Source organism: Vulpes lagopus, chromosome 16 (genome assembly GCF_018345385.1).
Source record: "Vulpes lagopus strain Blue_001 chromosome 16, ASM1834538v1, whole genome shotgun sequence".
Taxonomy (NCBI): Eukaryota; Metazoa; Chordata; class Mammalia; order Carnivora; family Canidae; genus Vulpes; species Vulpes lagopus.
In genome coordinates this window covers 45,362,372-45,379,638 of record NC_054839.1, presented here as the reverse complement: position 1 = coordinate 45,379,638, position 17,267 = coordinate 45,362,372, and the positions used below count along the sequence as shown (strand labels likewise).

At 33.2% G+C, this 17,267-nt stretch overlaps 1 protein-coding gene across 8 annotated transcripts in view; it reads left to right on the top strand.

The window, feature by feature from the left end:
• The window catches only part of TDRD3 (tudor domain containing 3), a 162,108-nt gene that overhangs the window by 49,593 nt on the left and 95,248 nt on the right, over positions 1-17,267 (top strand). For 5 of the 8 annotated variants that reach the window (XM_041730862.1, XM_041730860.1, XM_041730864.1 and 2 more), the window contains exons 2-3: positions 6,485-6,569; positions 12,173-12,238. In XM_041730862.1, coding sequence (XP_041586796.1) covers positions 6,485-6,569; positions 12,173-12,238 — 151 coding nt within the window. Of the gene's footprint in view, positions 1-6,484; positions 6,570-12,172; positions 12,239-13,114; positions 14,006-17,267 lie in introns of those variants that run through there. The other 3 variants (XM_041730866.1, XM_041730865.1, XM_041730867.1) reach the window with 2 other exon arrangements.

The window sequence follows — 17,267 nt, the reverse complement described above, 5'->3', positions numbered from 1 at the left end:
CACAGGCACAGTAGACTTAGGGTAATTCTTAAGGGCCCTAGGATTTTCAGAATGGTAAATGAACATTGGCTTCAACTTAAAATCACCAGTTGCATTAGCTTGTAAAAAGAGAGTCAGCCTGTCCCTTGAACCTTTGAAGCCAGGCATTGAGTTCTCCTCTCTAGCTATGGAAGTTCTAGATGGTATCTTCTTCCAATAGAAAGAGGTTTCATCTACATTGAAAATCTATTGTTTGGTATAGCCACCTTCAATAATGATTTTAGCTAGATCTTCTGGATATCTTGCTGCATCTTCTACATCAGTACTTGCTGCTTTGCCTTGCACTTTAATGTTACGGAGATGGCCTCTTTCCTTAAACCTCATGAACTAACGTCTGCTAGCTTCAAACTAATTCTGCAGCTTCCTCACTTCTCTCAGTCTTCATAGAACTGAAGAGAGTTTGGACCTTGCTCTGGATTAGGCTTTGGCTTAAGGGACTGTTGTGCCTGGTTTGATCTTCTATCCAAACAATAAAACTTTCTCCTTATCAGCAATAAGGCTGTGTCACTTTCTTATCATTTGTCTGTTCACTGGAATAGCACTTTTTCCTTTAACAACCGTTTCTGTGCATTTACAACTTAGCTAACTGGTACAGTGGCCTAACTTTCAGCCTGTCTCAGCTTTCTACATGCCTTCCTCACTAAACTTAATAATGTTTAGCTTTTGATTTAAAGTGAGAAATGGATGACTCTTCCTTTCACTTGAGCACTTAGAGGCCAATGTAGGGCTATTAATTGGCTTGATTTCAATATTGTAACTCAGACCATAGGAAGGCCCACAGAGCAGGGAGAGAGATGAGAGAGCAGTGCAGTGGTTGGTGAAGCCATCAGAGCACACATATTTATGGATTAAGTTCACCTTCTTCTATACGTGTGGTTCATTGCACCCCAAAAGAATTACAATAGTAACATCAAAGATCATTGATCTCAGATCTTACCATAACATATGATAATGATGTAAAGGTTTGAAATGTTGTGAGAATTACCAAAGTGTGACACACAAAGTGCACAAATGCTATTGGAAAAACGACACCAATAGACTTGCTGACACAGGGTTGCCACAAACTTTCAATTTGTAAAAAGTGCAATATCTGCAAAGCACAGTTACAGTGAAGTATAATAAAACAAGGTAGCCCTGCATTATGTTTTCCCAAATTATATTCATAAGCAGGAATTTTTAAGTCATTTTCTCATGCCCTCAAGGAGGGAATTAGCAAGTTATCATCTCAGTATATCTCTGAAGTATAAGAATATAGCAAAAAAGGAATTTTTTGGCAAGCATGTTACAATTCACTTAAACAGTGGGGATGGAAACAGGATAGGTAGAGAGGATAGAGAGAGCTTTATTCAGGCAATTTTGTAAAATATTTTTTAATGTGTTAGGGAGGCACCTGGCTGACTAAGTTGGTAGAGCATGTGGCTTTTGATCTTGGGGTTAGGAGTTCAAACTCTATGTTGGGTATAGAGTTAACTGAAAAAAAAAAAAAATATATATATATATATTGAGAATTTGCAGTAGGTTGTCAACTTCCATATTTGACAGGACCAAAGATACCTTTTAATATAAGTGTTTTTTTTTTATTATTTTCTCATGTTTTTTTTTTTTAATTTTTATTTATTTATGATAGTCACACAGAGAGAGAGAGAGAGAGAGAGAGAGAGAGGCAGAGACATAGGCAGAGGGAGAAGCAGGCTCCATGCACCGGGAGCTTGACGTGGGATTCGATCCCGGGTCTCCAGGATCGCGCCCTGGGCCAAAGGCAGGCGCCAAACCACTGCGCCACCCAGGGATCCCTATTTTCTCATGTTTTATTCTCTTCTTTCTCCACATGACCTTGGGTAATTAATTGGAAGCTAGTTATTTTTATTTTCTTTGTGTTTAAGCAGGACTTCACTTGTTAAAATTCCCATTTTGACATTTAGATTACATACTTGGGCCAGTAATCCCAATGGAGTAGCAAATAAGCACGTATAGATCAAAGACCACAAAAACCACATGAGGCCATTTGATTTGCCCCCTTTAGATGGGGCATGGAGTCTTCACTTTGTCTGGGGCCTCCTCATTCTGTGTCCATCACAGCCAGCGAATAAGTTAGACTCAATGATTTTACCTGCTTTCAGAGGAATGAATGAAAGGGAAATTGGCTGTTTTTTCCCTTCCTGGTAGTAAGAGGTGTAATGGTGATCCACTCAGTCAAATGACTTTGGAACATGAACTGAAGATGGTTCTGCTAGTAGCACTTAGGCTGTGACCCTTCTCATTGAATATGTATTTATTATTTGTAATAGGAAATCCCATCTCCTTATCAGCAATAAGGCTGTGTCACTTATTGCTTAGTGTGAAATTGGTGGTGAATAATTAATTTTGGACCTTTTATTTCCATAGTGAAAAGAGTTTGCTCAGGATTACAAATTAAGTGACTCTGAGTAAGATGGATTTTAATATCTTCTATTTATGAAAAAAGGAAGCAGTTCCTAAAATCTTTTTTAAAAATTTGAGCACCTATTAAACTATGAAATAAAATGGCATTATTTGAAGTTAAAATTAGTGAGAAGTGTTAGTCTGTTCTGTGAGTATCATGAAGAAATTTAGCCCCTTAGGGGCTTGCTTGTCAATAAAATGTCTTTCAATGTATTTTTAGTACAGAATAGTAATGAGTGATCTTATTAATGTTACTGTTCCAAAATCTCCACTAGCACGGAGAAATGTGTGCTTTTACTACTTTAGTAAACAAGAGCTCTCTAGGATTTGTTTCTTCTTTAAGGTCTATGCCTTTGAGTTTTACGTGCTCAAAGATGGTACATGGGAACGGATTATAATCTCTTTCCTCCAGGTCCATAGTGCGGATGTGTACAGTGATCAGATCTGGAATGCTTGCTCCAATTTCTCAATTCCTTTCTTTCCCCAAATTTCTTTCATTAAGGCTGCTGGATTTTGTGTTTTGTTTTTTAAGTTACTGCATTACTGTGATGCATTTTGAAGCCAATTTGGGAATTCGACTTTTATTCTTTGATTTATTCCTTTTTACTTGTTTTATTCATTGATAGTGTTGGAATTTTAAATATTTACAAAAACAAAAATATTAATTTGCAAATCCCAAGTTACAGTTAATTTAGGTTCAGTCCTTCAGTGAAAATGGTACAGACAGATCGCCAAGATGTTACTAGGGAAGGCTGTGAATGGGTCTCCTGTTCCTTGATAGTATAGCTGTAAGGCTCAAATCCTTTGATTTTTCAAAATATGAAGGGTGAGTAATGGAGACCTGTAAGATGTGGAAATTAAGACTGAGCCACATTTTGGAATTTGTTGTATTCAAGAGGTCTTTTACGGGCATTTTTTGAAAGAATCACGTATTTGACTTACACATGTATAAAGTCAGATTTTCACCTTTTTATGGCTTCTGTCTTTACAATTTTTGTTAGACTTTCCCTTTTTATATTATGTAGGGATAGGTATTTTTATTGTTATTATGATTTTTGAATCTCTAATTATTAGTATTAGTTCTCTGATCTTTTACTATGAAACTAGACTTTTTAAAAAGATGTACTTATTCATTTGAGAGAGAGTGTGCTTGTGGGCAAGGGGCAGAGGAGGAAGGGGAAAGAATCTTAAGCAGACTCTGTGTTGAGCACAGAGCTGAATGTTGGGCTCAATCTTATGACTCTGAAATCAGGATCTAAGCCGAAACAAGAGTCAGAAGCTTAACCATGTGTACCCCTCAGGCACCCCTAGGCTTATTCTTCTTAAATGTATTTTGGAGCTCACTGATTGAGTTTGCCTAGTTGTCCCTTTTTGTGTGTGTTGGCAAAATTGTCTAGTGGATCAGGAAATTGTTTTGTACAGATACTGGCTTATGTTTGTGAGAAGATCGTATTTCTAACAGTAGCCATTATAGTTGATAATTAAAAATGATGTGTTGTAGTGAAAAGACTGATGAACTAAGAATCAGGGGGCATTCTTGTTTTAATTTTGTATCACTTAAGTTTGTATTTTTGGGAAGTTCTGTTTGGCCTTTTCCTTTGGGCCTTTTCCTCATCTGTAGAATTGAAGGGGTAAATTTTGATTATTTTAAAGATTTATTCCAATTCATCTCACTTCCTCTGATCTTTTAAATTCTAAAGACTCACCTGTCTAGAATAACAAAGAATTTTATTAGTCATTGCATACTATTGCCACATTGTGTAGGAATTTTGGAAGCTGTGTTTTTGTAATTATTTAATCAGCATTTAAGATATCACCCATATCTCTGTGTGTACTGTTGCTTCCTATAATCAGTCTCAATTTGTGCTCATCCCTCATTTCTTCCCCATTTTCCAGCCAGAATATTCCAGGTTATTACATCTAGAATGTACTTTACCCTTTTTACTTTTACGTTGTTGCTCATACTGTTCCCTTTTATGCACTCTTTCCCCTCCCATAGCCACTTTGAGCCCCTGTAATGTTTCATTTATAATTATTTTGGCCTTGCGTGCTAACTATTTATGTATTTATTGTGTTGTGCTGTAGAGGCAGTGAACTCCTTGAAGGCAGGTGTTTAATTTTCATCATTTTACTAATCCTATTACTGACTCATATAATACTTTTCACACAAATAGGGACTTAATATTTCTAGAACTGAATTTCTAAGATGATTAATGACATATAGTCAGTGGCAAAGAACAATGAAAATTTAACAGCATAATAAGGAAATTAACAGCCATTTTGAATTAAAGCAGTGTTTTAGATGTCTATGCTGACTGTAGACATTTGTATTCCCCCATCATTTATGTACTGTTATTACTGTCTCCCCTCCATTCATTCTTACTGACTCATCTACGTACTTAACACTTCTACTTTTTCTCTGTAACCCAGTTAATTACTTGACTTCATTCATCCCTGTTGTTTAGCACTGCCATGATCTGAAACTCATTCTTGCTTTCATTTGTATACTTTCTTGACTTTTATCTCCTTGATCTTGTTCTTAGGCTTATCACCTTTAATCTCTTATTTTTCTTTTGCATTCTTCAATTTATTTTTCTTTTTCACCTGCCCTTTAGCTTTTGAGAGATTATTCATTCTATGTTTTGTAAGGCACATGCTCTTTGGTTGCTGTCTGTAGGTAGAGTTTGCATTGACAAGTGTCTTAGAATCATTCATATTGGGGATGGATGGTGGAATTGCTGGCCATCAGGAATGAGCTTGAGTTAGTTAGTTCTGACTAACACTCCTGTATCCTTTTTTGAGGGAAAATGTCTGCAGCGGCAGTGCTGGCACCAGCACTTTGGTTAAAGGAGTTGATACTGATTATGAAAGATGTGAGATGTGGGTGCCCGACTGGCTCAGTCAGTAGAGTGTGTGATCTCGGGGCCATGAGTTCGAGCTCCATATTGGGTATAGAAATTATTTAAAAATAAAATATTAAAAAATATTGGGATCCCTGGGTGGCGCAGCGGTTTGGCGCCTGCCTTTGGCCCAGGGCGCGATCTTGGGGAGCCGGGATCGAATCCCGCGTCGGGCTCCCGGTGCATGGAGCCTGCCTCTCCCTCTGCCTGTGTCTCTGCCTCTCTCACTCTCCCTCTCTCTGTGACTATCATAAATAAATAAAAATTATTTAAAAAAAATTAAAAAATAAAATATTAAAAAATATAAAAATAAAAGATGTGGGATGTTAATGGGCATTTGGACAGGTAGACTTTGGGGGGATGGGGGGGACACCTGAATTCTAGAATTTATCAAAGAATTTTAAAATGCCTGCACTGGGTATGAATGAATGGGTAGAGAGGATTCTCCATCTAGATTCAATAATCTTTTTACTCTTGAATTAATTATTGTCTGCAACAGATGTGTGATTGGTTTAGACTAGATAAAAGATCAAAAGTTAAGAGAATGAGTGAAAAAACTGAAGAGAGAACAGGAAAAGTAAAAGATACAAAGTGCTTATCTTCATGCCACTTTAAGTCTGTAACATTTACTAACACATTCTCCGGAATGTTATGTCTAAAAAAGGGGACTTGAGAAGATAACATGAGAAAGTAGCAGACAGAGGAAGTTGTCAGGGATTAAGTTTAAATCTATGTTGTTTTTAGTTCTGTTTTTATAGCACATCCCAAGTCTCTAAGAACTTCTGTATTAACAAATATTTCAGTCAGATATTATATTTGTATAATAGTAAGAGTAGCTCATACATTCATTAAGAGGCATTTTGATATTTAAACAGCTTTTCTTAGAAAGCATACTGACAATTTTATTGACACAATATCTCTTTAAGAATACAAAAGAGGGAAAATATGCATTTCCTATTCTGTTCTATCACAGATAGTAAATAAGGAATATCCAGGGCTTTTTCTTTAGTATTTATAGTAGTAGAATTCTATAGTACAGAATAAAATTGCATGTTGACTTAAGAATATAATTTTGGTTAATTATGATTTTAGAAAATATTAAGCCATTTATTTTATTTTAACAGGTATCTTTCAGATGAAGGCATTGAAGCTTGCACAAGTTCTCCTGACAAAGTCAATATAAATGACATCATCCTGATTGCTCTCAATGTAGGTTTTGTTTATTAACTTATAAACATTTTAAACCTAGAGGCTTTCATGAAAAACGTCTTATAGAATTAACTGGATTTTAAGATAAGTAATATGGAGAACATCTTTTGTTTTTATAGTATATATTTAAGTTGCAGTGATGTTTGTTGAATTTGGTGATCTCATATCAGCCCAATTTTTAGAAATACATGTTTCTTATAAGATCTATCATACAGAATGCAATGAAAAAGGAAAATACAGAATTAAAATTCCCATTTCCCCCCATTGATCAGTTATGGAATTTTATAACATTTACAGTAGATAGCAGAAAATACTAATCATATTTATCAAAACAAATCATTAACATAGGAACTCTAGCTAGGTTATAGCTTTTTGACAATTCTGTTGTTTCAAACTAACATTTACTGTTGATAAAAGTAATGTATATTGTAGAACATTTTAAAAAACAAAAAATTAAAGCCATCCATAATTACAGTTATGTTATATATATATATTTCTTTCCAATCTCTCTCCCTCCATTTATCTCTATAGCTGTATCTTTTCCATAATTGGGATTGGTTTTTGGATTTTTTTTTGAAGTTACTAAAATTGTTTGACATTTGGGCGTAAGTAAATGAATATTATTTTTTCTTTTTTTAAATTTTATTTATTTATTTATTTATTTATTTATTTATTTATTTATTTATTTATTTGAATATTCTTTTTTCAACCTTGTAGTTACCCCAGTGGGTATTTTTTCATATGATCTTTATAATAACAATCTATTAAATTTATAATTTAATCTATTAAATTTATACATTATGATAGTCGACAAAATTCATAAGAGAATTATTCTCTTGACAGATAATCATATGACAGATCCATCATATCACTGCAAAATAGGTATAACATGAAGCATTAAATGGTAGCAACTGATAAGAACATTTAAAAATAAAATATAACTGTGTATGACTTTTTCTTTAAAAATTACTTTAAGGGGGATCCCTGGGTGGCTCAGCTGTTTAGCGCCACCTTCCACCCAGGGTGTGATCCTGGAGACCCAGGCTCGAGTACCGCATTGGGCTCCTGGCAGGGAGCCTGCTTTTCCCTCTGCCTGTGTCTCTGCCTCTCTCTCTCTCTCTTTGTGTCTCTCATGAATAAATAAATAAAATCTTTAAAAATAATAAAAATAATAAAAAAAATAAAAATTAATTTGTACACAATTAAATGGATTTAAACAGATAAAATTTGTTTCGAATTGTCATTTTTTTCAGCTTCTTTGAATTTTATTCAGTAAAACTAACAAGATCATTTTTTGTTTCTGAACTAAGGATGTAGGTTTTTAGTAAAAGACTATCCAATTTTTTAAAGTAAGTTTTAGAAATTATGCATGTTGTCTATGACTACAAATGCAAATATTTCCTATATACTTTAACTTTTTTTGACTTGCACTCTAATAATTGAATTCTGCTTTTGAAAAGTATTTAAAGAATGCTATTCATTTAAAAAAATTCTAAAGATGATGAGGAAAAGATTTTATGACAATCTTTTGCTCTTTTTATTTTTCTTATTTATATACTTCGGTAAATAGCAATGAGCTATGTGTAATTTGGGTGTGAAACTTTAAATAAAATAAGATGAAGTATTTGTTGTATATATGTAAGGGGTACTTGATGGCCATTATTTTATGAATTATTTGTCTTTATAGTTTTCCCTGAAATATATGGAGGAATACTCAAGCTATCAGGTCATATGATAGGAAAAATAAATATTTTTAATTAGGATGAAGTCTACACCAGATAATCTACTTTTCAAGCTTATCACCTTTAAATAAAGTCAGATATTTGTAGTACTTTTGTTGAAGTTTTTTTTTTTTTTTTGAAGTGTTGAGTGATTAGGGAGTAATAGTCACTAGTTGAAAAAGACTTGTATTATTGGTTCTTAATATATATAACTTATTACATATTGGGAGAATACTGTATGCATAAGCTTTCTTGTGTCCCCCTCGTCCCGTGCAGGACACACTGAACTTGTTCCCTTTATCCAGCAATGAAAAGCAATAATATATGTACAAGTTTTCCCTGTTATCCAAAAGTAGAGCATTCCTGGGGCACCTGGGTGGCTCAGTTGGTTGAACAACCAACTCTTCATTTCAGCTCTGGGCATGGAGCCTGCCTAAGATTCTCTTTCTGCCTCTCCCTCTATCCCTCCACGCCTAGCCCTCCAGCTCACATACACGTGCTCTCTCTCTCCCTCAAAAAGAAAGGAAGGAAGGAAGCAATGAAGGGAGGGAGGGAGGGAGGGAGGAAGGGAGGAAGGGTAAGGCATTCCTGTGAAATCTTTTGTAAGCCAAAAGGATATAAAGTGAAGAAGTAATTACCATTAATTTACATGGAAAGATTTTAGAGCATTCCCAAACCCAAAATGTAACCTCTCTTCGGATTTTTGGATACCTTAGGGCATATCTTGCTAAAGTATGCACAAAATAAATCAAGAGAAAGCACAGATGTGCACAACACAGTTCAAAGCTATTATAGTTTGATGCTGAGTTGCTGAGGCTAGTTCCTGGGGAGGAAGCTTGACAGTGCCCCTCTCACTGTTTGGGATGCACTCTGTTTCTATAAAAGCTCATTGTGACACAAACACTCAATACTATTTTTGCCTTTTTCCTTTTCCTATAAAATGAAAATCTTCAAATTTCTTTCAGTTAGCAAAAACTCGTGCAGGTCTCTTGTAAAAGCAGAATGGCATAATGTGAACTTTCAAACAGCAACGGTAACTGTACAGTGTTTCTCCCCAGGGAAATCCATTAGAGACTAGCACCCAAGGCAATTATTGGTCTGCTTATGAAGGTACTCTCCACCTAGATGAAACAGTTTTAAGACTCCTCCCCCAGAAAGTAGGTGTTCACCATAAATTACATTGTTTATTCAAATAGTCTAGTTAGTGAACCACATTTCCAGTTAGGAAATAGTTCGAGTACAAAGTTCCCAGATGCCAGCCTAGGGCCAACCTAATAAAAGCAGGCCCTACTAAAAAGAGCAGCCTCAGAGCTGCTGTCTAACTCATTTCTGAATAGACTTTTTTGTTGCAAAGAAGAGTTCTTAATTTTTTACTCTGGTTAAGTGGGGAATAAGAATATTAAAAAATGACAGCATGCAGTTTTGGGTTCAAATACCTGAATTATTCAGAAGTAAATTAAATAATAGCTCAGTCTTAAATTGCTGACTACCATGTATTAGTAAACATGTAAAAACAGATTTTTTTTAAATTCCTTTTAAGATTCTGTTTGATATAAAATGATTTGCCAAATAGAGACTCCATTGAACTTACTTGAACAAATAGGAATCTTTTGTATGTATGTACACATGTGTGTGTATTTATACATTAAATATTCCTCCTGTGTAATTTTTTATGTCCAATATAAATGTATTTTTGGACCCAGTTTTACTGATAATCCCTATATAATAACATCTGAATCATAAAATTGCCTTTTCAGTACTTATAAATTGACTTTGATTGTAAGACATTTAAAGATCTGGTGGGTAATCTTGCTAAAAGAAGAATAAAATAATATTCATTATATGTGCATATAGCACTTTAAAAGTTATGTAAACTTTGAATATATTGTCTCCTTTTAGCCTGATAACAACTTTATGAGATAGGATTGGTGATATTTTTTCCGTTTTGTAGAGGAATGAATTAGCTGGATTTAGAGAATTTGTAGCAGCGTCCATGGTTCTATTAGTTAACTGCAGTTTGTAGTGATGCAAAGTTTATGATTTTAGTGTAATATTATTCCTACTTACATCAATGCCTCATTTTAGTTTAAGTTAAATTTCATAATTATTGCTAGAAACCAGAAATGAGGGACCATAGTATATCATAAAATTTGTATCTATTCTGTTTCTCATACATATTTAAATATTTTAGCCTTTGATTTCAAACCAATGCCTGTATTTTTATGAACTGTTAGTTGTATTACTAAGTTGATGATTATTCATGTTCAGATGGTAACAAAATATGTGTGCCTTAAATTCACTTTTAAAATAAACATGATAGCTAACATTCATCAAGTGCTTACTCTGCAGTTCGTTGTACTAAGTGGGCGGTGCATATTTAAACACCCACTGAGTGGTTGTTTATGCATATCAACATTAGGATTAAAACAAACAATACAGGGAAAGTTAATATAAAAAAATTTTTTTTCCCTGTCTGTTACTCAGTATTTTCAAAGTGAAAAGTCTACATGCAACTAGAGGCATGCTTTATAATTCTTTCACTCTGTTATTGGATGGAGGCTGCAAAGACAATAAAACTAATACATTGTTAGACAACTGTTTGGATTTGGGGCTTAGTTTGTCTGGCAGTACTATTTGGTGAGTTTTAGCTTAGGAGTGACCCTTGCATTCCATTGAGAAGTAAAATACAAATCATGGTAGTAAAAGACTGGAAAGATCTGTGGGAATTATATAATTTATATGCTCATTTCTTAAGCTGACCACATACTGATAATTTCATGTTAGAGGACATTCTATTATTGTAGGTGATCAAAGCAGACTATCCTACTTTATGTCTTCATTTTATGTCACAGTAATTTTAATCATCTGGTGTTTTCCCCTTAACTCTAACATGAATTTCTGTCTTACACTCTATGTGATTAAATGCACTCTAAGCCTATTTTCTTTTATTTTGCTCTTGAGGAGATGAAGAGCTACTGTTATTATATTTTAAGGAATAACAGAACAATATAAATTTAGTTACCTAACCTCACACTCTCAGTCATCAGGATAATTTTTTGGCTTAAATAATTAGGCCTTCTTCATGAGTAATGATAATTTTCCTGTGAGTGATTTTCTTATTGTTCCTTTTTGTTTTTACCTCCTTAAAGAGGACAATATCCTTAAAAGTTCTGCTTTTTTGTAAACTGTATAGTTGAAATTTTGTTTTTACATCAGAAATGCTGTAACTTTGTGTTAGTCCTTATGTTTTCCTTTGGTTTGCTGAGAAATATGTTCTTCTGCACTTTCATATAGTTAATCATTTGTTCACTAACTTTGATTTCTATACTTTAAGCAAATAATATTAATTTTTACTACAATAGAGTCTTTCTATTCTTGCTGTTGCAATGTATTGTTCTCTAGGATATTTGTATGTATATGTAGCTTTGTTATGGGTATCACAATCAATAGAATAATGTGTTTTCATGGCTCTTCATATGAATCTTATGTAGGATTCAGTTATCAAATTTTTTCTTTATTTAAAATGAGTCATTTGGTTTGGGATTGAAGCATTTATATTTTTAGTAAGACTACAGTTTATATAAAATCAAGCATTAGGTTTTAATAAAGAAGATTTAGTAAGTTAAGTTATCAAAAGGAATATCACCAGAATTAAGGCCTTTAACATTACTATTCAACTTACCAGTGTACTTTAAACAACATATGTATGGGACTATGTTACTTGAAAAAGTTGATTATACGTACAGATCTCATAATCAGCTAAAAGATACTGATTTAAATTCTACAAACCTTAAGTAATTTCATCTTTTGTTTATGAGTAAGATTAGATTTAGATTTATTTTTCTCTATAATTATATTTTAATAATAATATTTTTATTTTAGACAGACTTAAGAACAATTGGCAAGAAATTCCTCCCCAGTGACATCAATGGTGGAAAGGTAGAAAAGGTAAAGAAAAACATTAACTTCCTAAATTATGCTAACTACAATAAATATGAACATTTACTAACTGACTAGAATTATTTTTTGTCAATAAAGATTGCAACTGCAAAATATTTAGAAGTGAATAGGTCATAGTTATCCTTATAGTAACTTTCTATACAAATGGAAAATTATTGACTTGAACTTTTAAACTTTGGTGACTTTTCAACATTTAAAAAAAATGTTGGTTTAAGGAATTATAATTATGGCACACTTACATGTGAGACTTACCAGATATTGCTGGAGTACAGGATAGTAGTACCTTTTTGTACCTTTTAATTTTAGTTACCTATTTCCATGTTTATTTCATGAACTTATTTAAATAAAATTGTAAGATTGTGAGAGGATATTAGGACCAATATGTCAAAGCTGTGGATTTGGTTATTGCTTTCATTTTGGACCACATATATATATTAGTGTGTACTATATATAATATGGTAATATGTGAATTTATATGCCATATATATTAGATAATTTCAAATATATATTTTCATATTATCAATTTTTTCAGTGATCTTTTTAAAATCCAGGGATATAATTTTTATATACCAACTACTCAGACTTACTTCTTATTTATTTCAATTTCTTTTTATTTGAAGATACATGTAAATTGTGTCAGCCAAGAAATTTATGTGCTATTAGTCACTTTATGAAGTATTAAAGAACATCATTATATGTAATTTAAATACATACTTTCAATATGTATGTTTTGTGATTGGATACTCTTACCATTTTAACACACCGCTATTTAAAATAGTTATTAGATATTTTAAATTTTAGATAATTGTAAAAGGTCTATAATGTAACAACGTTAATTACATTTTCTAAATATTAATGTTTATATAAATGATGGTAATTATTTAGTTGGAAAGAACCATAAGAAAATTTCTAATCTATTCTTGTTTTTGAGACAGATACTCAGAACAGAGGTTCTATAAACTCCTCAGCAGTTCATTTTAATGTTTGAAAACACTTTGTGTCAGCAAACTTTAAGTATATTGTAATCTAAATTTCTTATGCTACCACTTAAAGTTCATAATGTCTTCTTTATCTTCCCTTAGGGGAAATGGCGAACATCTGTTTACTTTCCCTTGGGAATAATTCATCATATACTTGAAGACTTGTAAATGTCATTGCCACAGGTTTCTTTTTGCGAAAGCTAGTTATCTTGATTCCTTTGTTTATTCTGTCTCAAACTTTTCAATCAGCTTCATTGTTCTCAGAGTTTTTTCCAGTTTCTGTACCTCTCTTTCTTCAGTTGTGGTAGTAGTTCTCAGACTTCACTATACACCAGAATCACCATGAAGCTTGAATAAAACACAGATTGCCAGCCCTTCCCCTAGTACCCCCTGATTTCCCCAGTTTCTGATTCCACTGAACTGAGACAGAGTCCAAAAATTTCTATTTTAGACAAGTTTCCATGGGATGTTGATTCTGGTGTTCTGGGAAGCATACTTAGCAACCTTCTGGATTATAGAACCCAGATTCGGCAGCATTCTTGGATAGTTCTGATGAATGCAACTTCTTTACAGGAAAAGTGACTAACATCAAAGCAGTAATCCTCCTTGGAAGTAGATTAAAGTTGTATGGAGAGTTCTGAGAGAGACCAAAAGTAAATGCTCACGTGGTGTGTATCATTATTATTATATTTACTAAGTCTTGGATAATACCATTTTTAGCATTTGGGAATTTGAGAGTGGAAACGAAGAATGGAGAGCCAATTTGATCTGTCAGGTAAGAAAGATTGTAGGTCTGTGGTTAGAAGACAGTTAATCCTGGATACATTGAATTTCCACCTTTTTTGTTCTTAGACAAATCTGGAGCCTTCAGAAAGGCACTGTCATCTGGAGTTTGAGACTGAAGTCTTAGTAATTGCTTTATCATTGTTAATTTGGGAGAAAGTAGAATAGCAAAAAATGCAAGTAACTTAATAGTTAATGAATATAGTAGTTTCGTTCAGGTTCTTTTCTCTTTCCTTTCATTCTCTTAGCATTATTTTGCAGTTCCTGTATTTTCTCCCTAAGGTTGCCCATGACCTTAATGCAAAGAAAGGTTTCAGATAAATTTTTAAAATGCTAAAGGGGAATGTGGTACCTGGGTTTCAGTTATTTGAGCATCCGACTCTTGATCTCAGTGCAGGTCTTGGTCTCAGGATCGTGAGTTCAACCCCCACTCTCAGGTACTTAAAAAAAAAGAAAAGAAAAAAGAAATGCTGAGGGGGAAGAAGATTGTTTTCTCCAGGCTTCCACGCCTAAGCCAGGTCTTCCCACAGGCAGGGGGAAGTTTGAGTTTTAGACCATAAAGATTGTGAGAGTGGAAGGAAGTGTGGTGGGGAAACAAACCATCTTTTGCAACTTCTTTTCTGAGTGTTTCAAGACAGGCTTTATATATCTTAGGTATTACAAGGTCTTGGAACCTCATGGCTTTTAAGCAAAAAATCATGGAACAAAGTCATGACAAAAAAGTAAAACTATTCTTTCTACAATACTGTTTAGTATTTTTCATATTCTTTTTTAAGTTTAATATGTTGCAGTAGTCATTTCCATAGCTTAAGCCTCTGAACCAAAGTATAGAATTATAAAATATAGGTTAATGTAAAAATACTTTACCAGTCCAGCTATGTGACGACCTTATTCATTGCTGTGGAACCCTAAAAAGCAAAGGCTTTCAGATCTGTATTTATTTTTCCCTTCTAAGGTTTAAAAATGAGAGGTTGTGTATGTTTTTTTTTTAATATCAAACTGATTAAAAAAAAACAAAAAAAGCATCAAACTGATTAAAGACCTAATTTTACAAATGGAAAGGACGGGCTCAAAGCTTTAGCAGTACCAATATCAACCACAAGATGGCTTCACTGCCTTAAAATTCAAAGTGAATGCCCTTTCACCATCAGTCTAGAAAATTAGATGTTTTTGAAAAGAAAAATAATTGAAAAAAGTTTTAAGTTTTAATTTAAATAAAATTTTATCATGTTTTATGTATGTTAATTTATTCTGTGGTAAATAATACAATTTGTCAGTGTTCCTTCTGGTGGGCTATTAAAATTAAACATGCACTTTTATTTTTCAGAATAATGGATTACTCTGAAATATTGATTCTACTATGCTTTATTTATAAGTGTTTATTGGCAAATATTAATAGAACTTCTGTGGGGTTTAAAAACAACTGTACAAAACAATATATATTAAACAAATACTCTTGATAATTGAAAAACAAACTGTTCACCTTACTTTTTTTTTTTTTTTTTTTTTTAATTCTCCTAGAGAACAAAATGCAAAAGAGGTGAAGAATAAAGGTGTGGAAATAGGCAAATGGTACACTAGCAGAAGGGTTACTTTTGACTGGAAGTTCCACAGTGTTTTCTCATATTTCATTTGCTGTAATTGTTCTGAATGATTGAATAAGAGAAATTATGTTCTGTGCTGTACTTTGATGTATAAATTGATGCTTTTTACAGGGGATCTCAAGTTTGGGAGAACCTATTCAAGACTATGTCTGTTTCTCAATAGACTTTTATAATACCCTGTTTTTAAAATTTCTAAGGAGTAGAAACTTTTAGATCTTCTAGTAAAGGTACTACCATATTTATGATTCAGAATGTTTTTCTTTTTACTGTGACTAATTTTTTTTTTTTTTTTTTACATTTACACTCTCACTGTATGTGAATATCACTTGAGAAATTTGAGATAGGGATGAGGGACTACTTTTGCAAAGCTTTTTTTTTTTTTTTTCAGCATCCTAAGTGAATTTGACTTAATTTTCTCTTGATCTTTTTTGTGCAAGCTTTTTTAAAATAATTTTTATTCTTATTTTTTATTTTCTCCTAAAGTTTTATTTTTGAAGTAGTGTCTACATTTTACATTTTATATGACTCTAATGACATGTTTTCAAGAGTCTTTCAAAAAATGAGCCTTTTAGCAAGTGATGAATTAATGATTCTATAACTGAAAACTAATTTATTATTAGGTAATCCTTTATCAATACATAGGTCCTATCTGTTGTTTTTTTTTAATTGAATTTGCCAACATATAGTATAACACCTAGCGCTCATCGCATCATGTCCATCACCCAGTTATCCTATCCCCTCTCCCACCTTGCCTTCTGCAACCCTTTTTTTGTTTCCCAGAGTTAGGAGTCTCTCATGGCTTATCTTCCTCTCTCATTTTCCGGCACTCAGTTTCCACTCTTTTCCTTATGGTCCTTTCACTATTTCTATATTCCACATATGAGTGAAACCATATGATAATTGTCTTTCTCTGATTGACTGTGCAAGCTTCTAACTTCTCTAGAAAAACCCTGATTTCCAGCAAATTCTTCTTTTTCTCCCCTTCCCCTCCCCCTCTTTACTGAAAATCGACTCTGCTAGATCCTGTGTTAAGCAGTTTATATGCATTTATCTATGTGGCCTTCAGAAAAACACTGAAAATAAATATGATTACTGCTCTCTTTTTTTACTGCAGAGATGAAGGAACTGTAACTTTCTTAAAATTTCTCTTTGCTGCCAGGCAAACTGCTATTTATTCTGAAAATCCCCATTCATATGCTACTTCTCTCCTAATTTTCTTGACCTCTTTTGGGCAGAATTAATTTTTAAGCATCAATATTTCCATTGCCCTTTATACCTATATATGCTTTTGCTATGTAACAAATTTTGTCATATTTTAGAATGTGTAATAGAAAGACATCAGACTTTGGTGTAAGATCAAATCTAAATCCTAATTCTTCCTCTTAGTAGCTGAATGACCTCTGGCAGAGTATATTACCATCTGCTCTCAGTTTTCTCAGTTAAGATCCACAAGTGATTCTATCACACTTTATAGATCTAGAGGTAAATTAAGTAAATTATTATAAAGACAAAGGAAATACTGTATTTGTCAAGCAGTTTCAAATCCATATTTGTGCTAAGTTCAAGGGATGCAGCAAATCAACAAGACAGCCCCTGCCTTGTTGGAGCACATAATCTAATGAGAGATCAAGAAACTTACAGTGTTCATAT